Source organism: Miscanthus floridulus, chromosome 8 (assembly GCF_019320115.1).
Source record: "Miscanthus floridulus cultivar M001 chromosome 8, ASM1932011v1, whole genome shotgun sequence".
In the NCBI taxonomy this organism is placed as follows: domain Eukaryota; kingdom Viridiplantae; phylum Streptophyta; class Magnoliopsida; order Poales; family Poaceae; genus Miscanthus; species Miscanthus floridulus.
In genome coordinates, this window is record NC_089587.1 from 91,144,001 (window position 1) to 91,157,204 (window position 13,204).

Consider the following 13,204-nt stretch of genomic DNA (forward strand, 5'->3'; position numbering starts at 1 on the left):
CCAGCAGCTGGGAGACCAAGGAAGAAAAGGCTTAAATCAGCTGCAGAAGGTGGATCTGGAAAGAGAACCACAAGATGCAAAAGGTGCAAACAACTTGGACACATGACAAAAACATGCAATGAATATGTCTATGATTATGATGCACCACCACCTACTGCTCCAAAGCCAAAGAGAAAGAGAGGCAAGAAAAGTGTTACAATAGTGCCATCTAGTGCTGCTGAGCCACCACAGGAACTACCATCATGTGTTGACCCATTGTAAGCCTTTTGAACTTCTTTATGGATTTTTAATTTTCACCTAACTTACACATATCTTATATATTTAAACAACTTACAATGCTACACCCACAAGACCCATCACTTGTTCTCATACACAAGCCCTATTACAAGAAGGTACAATTGCAATTTGCACATTTAAGATATTTGTCCCTTTGTCAAATCTATAATAGTGTAATATCATATGATTGTATTTGCATGTAGTATGACAAGGATGTTACTGGAACTAGAATTATCTACACCAACTAGACTCACCACCTCTGTTTCTACTCCAAGTTATATGACAAGAGGGTATAACTCTTGCAGATTTTTATTATGTGTTCCTGTTGCTGTTTCTATTTAGCTAACACGTTTCTATACTCATCTATAGTCGTAAGAGGTTGCTAGAACTTGAAGACGCCATAGAGCCCGTTGGATGTCCAATCACATCTCCATTTAGTGTTGACAAGGGAAAGACGAAGAAGCTGCAAGTTGTTAGGTCTAAATAAGCATAGGCTGTGCGCTTTAGTTGGTTGAAATCTGTTACTCAGCCTATATTTTGTGGCTGTACTTGATTAAAAGTGTGGCTGAAATGTTGCTAGAATATATTTTTTTATGGCTTGGACCTGCTACTTTCTTTTGAACCTGTCATGTTCGTGGATATGTTAAAATGTCGTTGTAATACACATGTTATAGTGATGAAATATAACTTGTTATGTTGCTGGAATCTTGAATCGAAGAGCAGAGGTATTTTTGTCCAGTTATTATGTTTACTTACATGTTTGAATGAGAAATCATATTATAAAAACTATAGTGTCCAGCAGCAAATCACTATACTTTTATAATATTTTACAGTAAAGCCATTCTTTTTTATTGGTTAGCGGCAAAAGCCACGTTTTTTCGATGTCCCCTGCCAAATTTGGCCTTCTTTTTAACTCCTCGGCCATCCCGACGCGCACCGGCGCACGCGGGTCGCCCGGCTCTCTGCCCCCTTCCTCCTCTCCTCCGAGATCCCGGCTGCGTCCCGCCCCGCCACGCCACGCCGCGCCGACAGCCCCCCGCCCAGACTGCTTGCTGCATGCGCAGATCTCGCGTCGCTTTCCGTCCCGCTGCGATGCCTAGGCACGCTGGCTTTGCCTTCGCCGCCGCCGTTGTTCTCCTCCTCGCGGTCTCCGTTCCAGTCTCCGTCTCCGCCGCCGACCAGGTGAGCATTTCCAACCACGTCCCCGTGCTTCGCCCGTTTCCTCGTCCGTCCCGCAAGGCTCGTCTCCGACGGCCTCACGCTCCGGGTCCCTGCATTTCTTCTGTCAGGCTGCTGATGGCGCTTCCGGGAATGGCACTGGCGTCGGCGCCGACCGCCTCGACCGCCGCACCAAGGTGAGCGCGCCGGGCCCCTGGGGGCACGCTGTGTGTCTCGACTCTGACTGTCTGAGAGAGAGATTGGGTTGCTCTATCACTGAACGCGCCTCCCGTGTGCTCTGCCTCCCAGATGTTCCTCCACCACACGGCGGGGGCGCGGGCGGCTGGGGCGCAGGACACGGGCTTGGGGCTCTTCGACGCCTTCTTCGCCAGCCTGTCCATGATCATCGTTAGCGAGGTACCGCGGGCGCCGGTGTTCATGGGTTTCCCTTCTGCCGCGCGTATATACGCTCTTCAAGCCTTCGTAACCTGTCTCTGAATGTCTGTGGGTCTTCTCCGGGTGAAGATTGGCGATGAGACGTTTATCATCGCGGCGCTGATGGCGATGCGGCACCCCAAGTCGACGGTGCTCTCGGGCGCACTGTCTGCACTTGTCGTTATGACGGTAGGTGTTTCACTGAAGCTTTTGCAGCTCTGTCGGGGGGAAAAAGTTGCTAGTACTTGCTAGTCTGATTGAGACTGATCCTTCTGTGCCTCTGTGGTGTTGCATTCTTAGGTACTGTCTACTGGACTAGGCAGAATCGTTCCGAATTTGATATCGAGGAAGCACACTAACAGCGCGGCGACAGGTATGGCTTATCTGAATGTCACCTTATTGTGTACCATTGATAAAGGTGGTCCAAGGTTTAGAGATTCTAGTGGTTGGCGGATCAAATCGAAGTAACAGATGACTAGTATGGTCCATGTCCCAAAAACACTGATAAATATATTAACCGCCACATACTGATGAATATTTGACCTGCAAGTACCTGAAGCGGTACACTAGATGTGACATACCTGCATCCAATCAGATCAGAGTTCAGATGCTAGGTGCATATGCTTCAAAGTCAGTGTTTGTATAAAAATGTGGAGACATAGATGTTTTTACAGATCGTCATAGTGATGGTGATGGAAGTAAATTTATGTTTTCTCACAGTAGTGTTTTCCTAATTTTACTTGCATCCAAGTGCATCAAAATTGGGGCAAAAATGCATAACAATCAAGTTCTAGGTTCTTCCCTTCCAATAAACATTACTAGTGGGTGCAACCATTTGCTAGATTACTCCCTTTTCCAATGATAGTAATCGTAAGATATTCAAATTTTGGTTACTGGAGCAAGAAAGAACATTTGTTTCTTGCTAGTGCAACTAATGGTCTTCCAAGGTCTTATGGATGTATATGTACCATTTGAGCACGAATATTCTTAATCTTACGATTCTTATAAGATATTGTAGCAATCTTGATGTTATATCGGTTCTGTAGGATGCAGCAGTGCATTCTGATATATCCTCTTTTGTTGTTTTGTGCTTCAGTCCTCTATGCATTTTTTGGGCTACGGCTCCTGTACATTGCTTGGAGGTCAGATTCCAAGGCATCGCAGAAGAAGGAAATAGAAGAAGTATGTGGAATTTCTTACCTCGAATTGTTACTTTCTTTTCATTTCCATGCTAAGCATCATCCATCTTTGCTAGATATAGCATAAACACATTTTGAGTCCATAACTGATTGGGCCTTCCTGACCATGGACTATTCTTGATTAGACCTGTTACAACTTACAACATAAGTAGGACATACTTGTGCTTGAAATGTGATATTTAGCTTCAGATGTCAAGAGTTAATACTGCTACTCATTGTTCAGACGACTGTGCTCATTGGTTGTCAGTGACTGTTGTAACACTCTTTTTTTCAGACTATCACTATATTATATAATACCGTTTGTTCCTTGACATATACAGGTAGAGGAAAAGCTGGAAGCAGGCCAAGGGAAGTCAACATTGAGACGTGTTTTCTCGAGATTCTGCACTCCTATTTTCCTGGAGGTAGGTTTCCCTTTCCCTTACCCATTTTACACTTTCTCTGAAACATGCATTTACTTCTGATTTTGTGGTGGATGGTGAAATCTTGTGCAATCCTTTCCCGCTTTCAGATAATTTAGAATCCTTTCTGACATTGCATGTTTCTGTTAACACTAGTTAAGGTTACGGTAACCATACATATCGGTACTGATGCTGTAGCAGTGCCAAGTGTATTGCTCGCTTTCTATATGACGTATTGACTTTTGATTTCAGTCATTTGTGTTGACCTTCTTGGCGGAGTGGGGTGACCGAAGTCAGATAGCTACAATAGCGGTACGGTTCAATTTCCCTCTTCAAATTGGATTTTCCAGCTGTCTCCTTTTCATCCAACTTGGTAACTGAACTCGAAGCATGGTCCTCAATGCAGCTGGCGACCCACAAAAATGCTGTTGGAGTTGCTACAGGAGCAACCTTGGGGCACACCATCTGCACGTTGATCGCGGTGGTGGGCGGCAGCATGCTGGCCTCCAAGATATCTCAGGGCACGGTCGCAACCATCGGAGGCCTCCTCTTCCTTGGGTTCTCTCTTTCGTCATATTTCTACCCACCATTGTAGTACCACCCTGCCCTGCCTCTCATCCTTGTAGGTGTAGTCCCTCCTGCAAGCTCTCTATTTGTTTCTTGTTCAGGTTCAGCCAGTCCCTAATCTCCCTGGCCCTTGTCAACCAACCTTGGCCAGCATCCTCATCTGATTCAGTGACCCTTGTCCTACGGCAATGGATTTTTTGCTGTACCAGTAAAGCATACATGGATATGTGTAGTGGGTATACGATACGATCAGTGCCAATGTATACTATACAAGTCATGAATTCAAAAACAAACGGAAGAGGTATCCTGAATTACTGATTGCTTTTAATTTGTCAGGAATTCAAAACATAACGTGTATATACACATCGTGTTTATATCACTTCCTTTCCTGCATGCGTACGTATGCACCTTCGCCAACGGAAGGGTTCAGTCGTACACCACGCACGCGCCGCCGCCGCCGACGACGACGATGGCAATCTGCTAGCTATCTAGTAGTTGAACCACCACCGCCACCGGCCGATGATCTTTCCGACGTACTGGTGGTTGTGCGGCTTTTTCCGGCACATGGTGGGGAACAAGCCGAGCACGTGCTTGCACTCCCTGAGCAGCACGTCCCCGATCAGCGTCTTCTCCGGCCCCTGCGAATGGGCGTCCGGAGACGGGGGCGGAGCTAGTACCGGAGCCTGTGCCGGAGCCGGACCCTGACTCGGACCAGGACCAGGACCAAGACCCGGACCAGGTGCAGGCGCCTGTTTTCACTCGTTTCCTCCACCACCTTCACCCTGTGCAAGTTGAGAAATTTCTCCGATCTAAGTTTTTGTTGTGACTCGAAGTTGTCTGCAGGTGCGGTGGTGTCGCTGTTCTGGTCCGGTGGTGCCGCGGTCCGGCAGTATCGCCCTCCAGAGCGGCAGTGCCACATGGTGAATTTGATAAAAGTTTGAATGTTTGTTTTGACAGGCCTATTCACCCCCCTTAGGAGCGGGTTACCTCATATACGCTTCACCGCGTAAGGTATGGAGGCCGAAGGAGGAACTAGTAGCGTGAAGCGGGTGTGTCGACACGGACAACAGCGAGTTGAGCTCGTCGACAGCGAGCAACACCACACTACCACATCTTGAGGCTACCGATGCCGAAAGAGCTCTCGATGATAATGAGAGAAGAAGAAGGAAGAAGACAAAAAAGCTAAAAAGAGAAGCAAGAGAGAAAAAGAAGGAGAAACGGTTAGAGGAGAAGAAGAAAAGGAAAGAAGAAAGAAGGCTTAAGAGAGAAGCAAGAAGAAAAAGAAAAGAAGCTAGGAAGAAGAAGAAAGAAGAAGAGAAGGCAACAAGTGCATCATCAAGCATATCAAGTAGTTCTGAAGATGCAGATGATGATGAGTCATACCAAGTGTCGAAGGAGAACAAGAAGGAAAAGAAAGGAAAGGACAAGGCCGACAACAATAAATATGTTGCCGTATCCTTTAACTATTCTTCTATTCCTATGATTAACCACGATCGGAGGTCAGAAGAAAAAGAAGAGAAGCTAGAAGAAAAGGAAGAGAAGCTAGGAAGAAGAAAAAAGAAGAGAAGGCAACAAGTGCATCATCAAGCATATCAAGTAGTTCTGAAGATGCAGATGATGATGAGTCATACTAAGTGTCGAAGGGGAACAAGAAGGAGAAGAAAGGAAAGGACAAGGCCGACAACAATAAATATGCCGCCGTATCCTTTAACTGTTCTTCTATTCCTATGATTAACCACGATCGGAGGTCTTTCATCAATGTGCCCGCGGGCAAGTTACCTCATTTTAATGTGACTAACTTTGTCAAGTGAAAGCACTTGATGAGAGCTTATCTTATAGGTTTTCATCCTGGCATTTGGAAGATTGTTTGCAATGGATTTGATCCATTGGTTGATCCCAAGAACCCAACACTAGAAGAGATGAGAATCATTTACCTCAATAGTCAAGCCATAAGTGTGTTGCTTAGTGCCTTGGATGGTAATGAGTATAATAGAGTGATTGGAGTTGATGTTGCCAAGCAAATATGTGACACTTTGCACCTAGCACATGAAGGGGTTGACAAAGTGAGAAAGGCAAGAATTAACTTGTTGATGTCAAAACTCAACCGGTTTGTAATCTTGGATGGAGAGAGGCCATAAGAGATGTTTGATAGGTTGATAACTATGGTGGGCAAGATTAGAGACTATGGTTGTGATGAGCTAGATGATCACAAAGTTGTCAAGATTATATTGGAAGCTTATTCACTTAGAAATGAGACCGTAGTCACTCTAATTAGAGATAAGAAAAAGTTTGAATACTTCACACCAAATGATGTACTTAGGAGGATCTTGACCTTTGACATGCAAAGAGAAGAAGTAAATGAGAGAAAGAAACTTAGAGAATTGCAAGCAAAGTTAAAGGACATTAAGATCAAAGATGTAGCTCTCAAGGCCAACAAATCAAGCAAGCAATGCTCTACAAGCAAGTCCAAGATCAACCAACAAGCTTCAACTAGCAAGCCCAAAGCAAAGCAAGCAAGTTCAAGAAAGAGTAGAGACCACATCATCTTCAAGTGAAAGTGAAAATGATGATGATCAATATGAAAAAGTTGATGATGCTGCTCTCTTTATGAAGAGGATCACAAGGGGCTAAAGAAGCAAGGCTATAAGGTAGTGAAGAGAAGCTTTCCAAACAAGAAAAAGAGGACATGCTACAATTGTGGAAGCACCGATCACTTTATTGCCAAGTGTCCATATGAGATCAAGAACAACAAATACAAGAAGGACATGAAAGAGGAGAAGGCCGACCATAAAAAGTGCAAGAAGTACATGGGAGAGGCTCACATTGGCATGAATGGAACTCAACTAAAGAGAGCACAAGTGAAGAGGATGAGAAGGTTGCAACCATTGCTATTCACAAGTCATCCCCTACACCAAGGCTCTTCAACGACATGTCCGATGATGACTACTACTCCCCTCACATTTGTCTCATGGCAAAGGATGAGAAGGTAAAATTCAAATTGAAGGTCAAATCTCCTCCACCTCCTAGTGATATCTCTAGTAGTGATATTAGTGATAGCTCTAGTGATGATGAATCTAATAATGAAGAAATAAATATGATAACTAAAAATTTGAATGAAAAGACTAAATTATTCATCCTAAGCTAATGGAGGGTTTAAAGAGTGTCCAAGCCAAGCTAGAATCTAGAGAAGAGACTCTTATCCAACAAGAGTATCTCTACATTGCTAGCAAAGAAGCTCTTGCATTAGAGAGAAGTAAGGTGGACTCATTGCGTAAGGCTTTGGCCAAAGAGCAAGAGGACCATGCTATTACAAAGAAAGCAAATAAAGCACTCAAGAAAAAGTATTGTGACTTGGATGAAACGCACATAGAACTTGAGATGCAATATGGCATTCTTTGGGATAGCAACTCACATCTCCCTAAGGCAAAGGAAACCTCTACTCCCTCCACTAGTCAAGGTTGTGGAAAATATTTTAATCTTGATTTGAATGCCCATTCTACTAACCTTGCAAACATGGAGGCTATGAGAAAGAAAATTGCTAGACTCAATGAAGTCATTAGAAAATGGTGGATAGGTAAGACTCAATCCAATGACAAGAAAAATGATGAATCAAAAAGGCCACAATTCAAGCAAGAAAGAAATCCTTCAATCAAGCATGGGCTTGGACACACAAAAGGAGCCAAAACAAATAGAAGAAGAATAGTGAATGACTATGAGTGTGTGCAGTTTGAAAAGAAGGGCAAAATTGGTACAAATCAGCCTACACAGACCATGGCAGTGCAGCGTCCCTGAGCGACAGTGCCGCATAGCGGTAGTGCCACGGTGAAGGGCGACAGTGCCGCGCTCCACAAAAATGGGAAGGCCACCAATTCTGCTCCTGATCAAACTAATCCCAAGATGAAGGTGTACCAGGAGAAATAGTGTCTGGTTCATAAACCCAGGGTCCCCCATGGATCTGCTTCCCAACAAAAGCTCAGCCCAGCAGACAACGTTGTAAACAACGCGCAACTACTAGGCTGGCCCAACAATCTAACAACAGGCCAGAAGGGCGATCCAATCTCCAACTAGAAGGCCTGGCCAAGGAAAGGACAATGCTCGCTTCCGACTATAGCCCGCCACGACTGGAAGGCCTGGCCAAGGAGGAATGGCGCTCGCTTCTGACCCCGGCCCACCTCTCCAACCGAAAGGCCTGGCCAAGGAGGAATGACGCTAGCTTTCGACTTCGGACCGCCTCTCCAACCGCCGCTTCCGACTCTGGCCCGCCTCTCCGACCGGAAATACATCGAACCTCTGCTTACAGCTCTTCTCTGACTGGCACAGTCAGAGCCGACTAGGACCAACCGACCGGGGATGCCTGCTCATTGAGGACCCAAGAAACAAGCAGAGCAAGTAAGCAAGGGCGCTCAAGTCAATCGTAATACCAAGGACTGTATCCTGTACACCTGCAACACAGTACCGATAGGGCATGTCAGAAGGGTGCCCTGCCACCTTCCAAGCATGTCAGAGCCCAAGCAGTGTTGTGGGCGCCGACGTTTACCCTACAGTGTTGTGGCCGCCCTCAACTCCCATACCAGGCGAACACGGTAAAACCCCCCATATGCCTCTGGGCATCAACAGTGTTGTGGACGCCGTCATTTGCCATACATGGTGAATACGGTAAAACCTCCCACATGCATCTGACATCAACAGTGTTGTGGGCGCCTACAATCATCATTGTACCTGATGGCGTGGGCAACAAGACTTAGTAGCATACGTAAACTCTCCCTCTCTCACTTGTAAGGCGGTTCCCTTTATCTATAAAAGGGGATGTGCTCTCTCCCAATGACATCCTCTGAGACAATTCGAACGACCAAGGATTCAAATAGAGCACACGCTTAAATACTTAGCACACACAGAAGCTCTCGTCACTCTTGGCCCTTTGGTCCAGAGTCCGACCGGACCACTTGCACCCCCATCTTACTCCCTTCCGTTTGTAACCCCACAGCAAACTTTGAGCACCTAGGCTCAAGAATAAAGTCTCCGACCGACTTAGACTAGACATAGGGCACGTTGCCTAAACCAGTATAAAACCTATGTCATTGAGTGCTAGGCCACATCCGATCATAACATACGGCAAAACTACCAATATTTACGTGTTGGTCACTTTCTGCACCAACAGCTGGCGCCGTTCATGGGGAGGACGCCGTACGTTCATGACTTTGGTCATCGGATGGCCCACCTTTTCGCCATTTTTGCCATGGCGGGCTCAAACGATACGACTCGCTTCGGCTCACTAGAGTTTCCCACACTCCCACCTATTGGGATGTGGGTTCCACCCATCTTCGAGCCGTCCTAGGCCTTCCTCTTCGGAAGCCTAGACTTCATCGTCGACTGGCTCGGTGTGCTTCACCTCCGTGAGGAGGCACTTGTTCCGGTGCCCGTTGGAGGGGCACCCTCCGTCGGCTCCAGGACACTCGGCGAGTGACGTATGGTCTATTATTTAGTCACTATTTACTATCTTTCGCCGATTCTCTAGAGGGACCCTGTTGTCCCTGTCGTGACCGTCATGCGACTAGTTCCCCTATGGCCTCATGTCCCCCGCGGACGCATTCGCCCAGGGGCTCTGAAGGATGCTGGCACCGCCCTCTCTCACATCCAAATTCGTGGGGATGGCAAGCTACGCTCCTGCCTCTTTCCACGACCTCATGGATGAAGATGTTGAGAGCAACGACTCTAGCATCAGTGACGTCGTGGCACCTAGCCACCCTCTATCCCACGAGTGCGCTATGACGGTCGCTCCAGGACAGCCACCGGTGGTGGTGGAGTCTCTTTAGACCCACACCCCTCTAGACCCTCACACAGATGCCCTCGCATGTGCCTAGGAGCATGGCGAGGAGCTATGATAAAGGCAACAGAACCAGTCACCACATGTGCTGGCATGCTCGGCACACCACGATGCGCCCCATGCGCGTAACCTAGTGAGCGGTGCCTAGGGTCATGCCCGCCAGGTTCAGCGTAACATCATCGATGGGGGAACGATCCCTGACAATTTGCTTAGGCTGGTCAAAACATCACCGCGGCGGCAATGCTTCTACGCGGCCTTCCCGAGCCTGTCGACCCACAGGAGTAGGCGGTCCACCGGAACCTCCGGGCGCTAGTGGAGACCGTCACCGTTCAACAGGCGGAGAGCTCCACGTCGTGACACCGACTCATGGCCTCTCTCCTCACTAGGGGGGCGGGGACGCACCAGATGCATCGCTCTATCCGCTCACCGCTATAGTCGCCGGGCACGGAACAGGAAGTCGTAGCTGTGCCACAACTTGACCCGACGCCTGCTCCACACCGACCGCCTATGCGCAAACACCTCAGGACGAATTAAGAGGCTCACAACGTCATCAACAATCGGCGTTAGGCCTGGTATGACGATCACGTCCACCAGGCGGTGGTGAGAGCAGGCAGCACAGGCTCTGGTCGAACCATCAGGGGACCGGTGAGACGCACCCTAGGCATCGTCATCGACCGGACGACCAAAATCCTAGCCCAAATGGGCTAGGACCACAGGCCTTTGGCTAACGCATCCAGAGAGCGTTGTTCCCACAGCGCTTCCGACCGCCTACCAACATCGCCAAGTATACCGGGGAGACGAACCCCGGTATATGGCTCGAAGACTTCTGGCTCGCCTGCCAAGCCGGAGGAGTGGATGATGACCACTTCATCATTCAGTACCTCCCCATCTACGTGGGGGAACATGTTCGAGCGTGGCTCGAATTCCTCCTACACGACAGCATCTGCGACTAGGCGGACCTTAAGAGGGTCTTCGTTGGGAACTTCCAGGGGATGTATGTCCGCCCTGAGAACTCCTGGGACCTGAAGAGCTGCCAGCAGGAGCCCAACAAGTCCCTATGGGATTACATCCGTAGGTTCTCAAAGCGGTGCAACTCCCTTCCTGATGTCGTCGATGTGGACATCATCAGTGCATTCCTCTCTAGGACAACCTATGAGTCCTAGTTCCACAAGCTTGGCTGCCTAAAGCCCCAAACCACCCGTGACCTGCTCGATGTCACCACAAACCACACCTCTAATGAGGAGGCAGTCGGAGCCATCTTCAACGGAGGCTGGGACAAGGGCAAGGCCAAGCGCGAGGACCGACATGAGGGCCCCTCCACGTAGAGGGGTAAGAAGAACAAGAAGGATCGCCGCCGATAGGCCAACTCCGCGTTAGTCACCATAGCTGATCGCATGGGCAAGCAGCCCCAGCAGGGCCTGCCTGACCACTTCGACAAGCTCATGGATAGCCCCTGCACCAACCACGCCTACCCCATCAAACACCTCTACAAGGACTATGAGCTCCTCAGGCGCTTCTTATGATAGGCCAACGGGTCAAAAGAAGGAAAGGGCAAGGAGGCAGTAGCCAAGAAAGGAGGTGTGGCGGGTAAGGATGGGGATGACTTTCTCCATCTCGAGGAATGCATCATGATCTTTGGGGGATCCGATGTTGTCTACTCCAAGCGCTAGCACAAAGTACGCTACAGAGAAGCATGCGTCGTCGAGACGACCATCGCCACCTTCCTTCGCTGGTCGGAATCTCTGATCACTTTTTATCAGAGGGACCATCCATCCCACGTCACCAGACCAGGATGCTACCCGCTCGTCGCCGACCCCATCGTCCACAAGAAGCACCTCACTAAGGTGCTGATGGACAGAGGCTGTGGCCTCAACATCCTCTACGTCGACACCCTCGATGACATGTGCATCCCCTGGTTGAAGCTCCATCTGGTGAACTCTCCCTTCCATGGTGTGATCTCGGGAGCGCAGGCGTACCCGCTCGGACAGATCAACCTGCCCGTCACGTTTGGCGACCAGGCCAACTTCCGCTCGAAGGTGCTTACCTTCGAGGTGGTGGACTTCCTAGGGTCCTACCACGCCATCTTGAGGCGCCCATGCTACGCCAAGTTCATGGTAGTCCCCAACTACACCTACCTGAAGTTGAAGATGCTAGGACCGAACGGTGTCATCACTATGGGTAGCGCCTTTTTGCACGCCTTCACATGCAACCGTGAGCATTACGAGCTCGCCACTGCCGTCATCAACTCTTTCGAGCTCCCGTGGCTTGGGGAGTTGTCTTCCCTAGTAGTCCCGGACTGCAACAAGCCAACTTCCTTGACTACCTTCCACCCACTCGAGGAAACTAAGGTGGTGGGGATCGACCCCACTAACCCTACCAAGACGGTGTGGATCGGGACCTAGCTCCCAGCCAAATAGGAATGCGAGCTCACTGACTTTCTATGCGCCAACCGTGATGTCTTTGCATGGAAACCTTCCAACATGCCAGGCATACCACAGGAGGTCACCGAGCACACACTATGCCTCGTCCTAGGATCGAAGCCCTCTAAGCAACGCCTATGTCACTTTGATGATGAGAGGCATAGGGCCATAGGCAAGGAGGTCGCCAAACTCCTGGCAGCCGAATTCATTAAAGAGGTATATCACTCTGACTGGCTTGCTAATCCTGTTCTTGTGAAAAAGAAGACTGGGAAATGGAGAATGTGTTTGATTATACTAGCCTCAACAAAGCATGTCCAAAGGATCACTTTCCTTTGCCACGCATAGACCAGATAGTTGACTCCACCTTGGGATGCGAGATCCTCTCCTTTCTAGATACCTACTCAGGCTATCACTAGATCACAATGAAAGAGTCCGATCAACTCGCAACCTCGTTCATCACCCTGTATGATTCATATTGTTACGTGACCATGCCTTTCGGTCTAAAGAACACTGGCGCCACTACCAAAGGTGCATGCAGCAATACTTCGCCAATCAAATCGACCCGCTCAATCAGTCTGATCAAGCCAAGCGGCCAAAACCAACAATCGCCGTCTTTGTTGATGACATAGTGGTCAAAACAGCTCAAGCTTGCGACCTGATCGTAAACTTGGCATGACATTCATGAACCTCCGAAGGTTCAACATCAAATTGAATCCCAAAAAGTGTGTTTTCGGGGTTTCGAAGGGGAAGCTGCTTGGATACATCATGTCCGAACGTGGCATCGAGGCCAACCCCAAAAAAATCATGGCCATCTCCAACATGGGCCCTATACGCAACGTCAAGGGCATACAAAGGCTCACCGGCTGTATGGCCACCCTGAGCCGATTCATCTCTCGACTCGGTGAGCGAGGGATGCCTCTCTAC

At 48.6% G+C, this 13,204-nt stretch overlaps 1 protein-coding gene across 1 annotated transcript; it reads left to right on the forward strand.

Annotated features, from left to right (window-relative positions):
* Positions 1 to 1,214: 1,214 nt before the first annotated feature.
* On the forward strand, positions 1,215 to 4,446 carry LOC136476951 (GDT1-like protein 4). Its single transcript, XM_066474929.1, has 9 exons — positions 1,215 to 1,458; positions 1,566 to 1,631; positions 1,744 to 1,851; positions 1,960 to 2,058; positions 2,170 to 2,242; positions 2,966 to 3,051; positions 3,389 to 3,472; positions 3,722 to 3,781; positions 3,876 to 4,446. The coding sequence occupies exons 1-9, from the start codon at positions 1,333 to 1,335 to the stop codon at positions 4,062 to 4,064; spliced, it is 891 nt and encodes a 296-aa protein (XP_066331026.1). The 5' UTR covers positions 1,215 to 1,332; the 3' UTR covers positions 4,065 to 4,446.
* Positions 4,447 to 13,204: the final 8,758 nt, after the last annotated feature.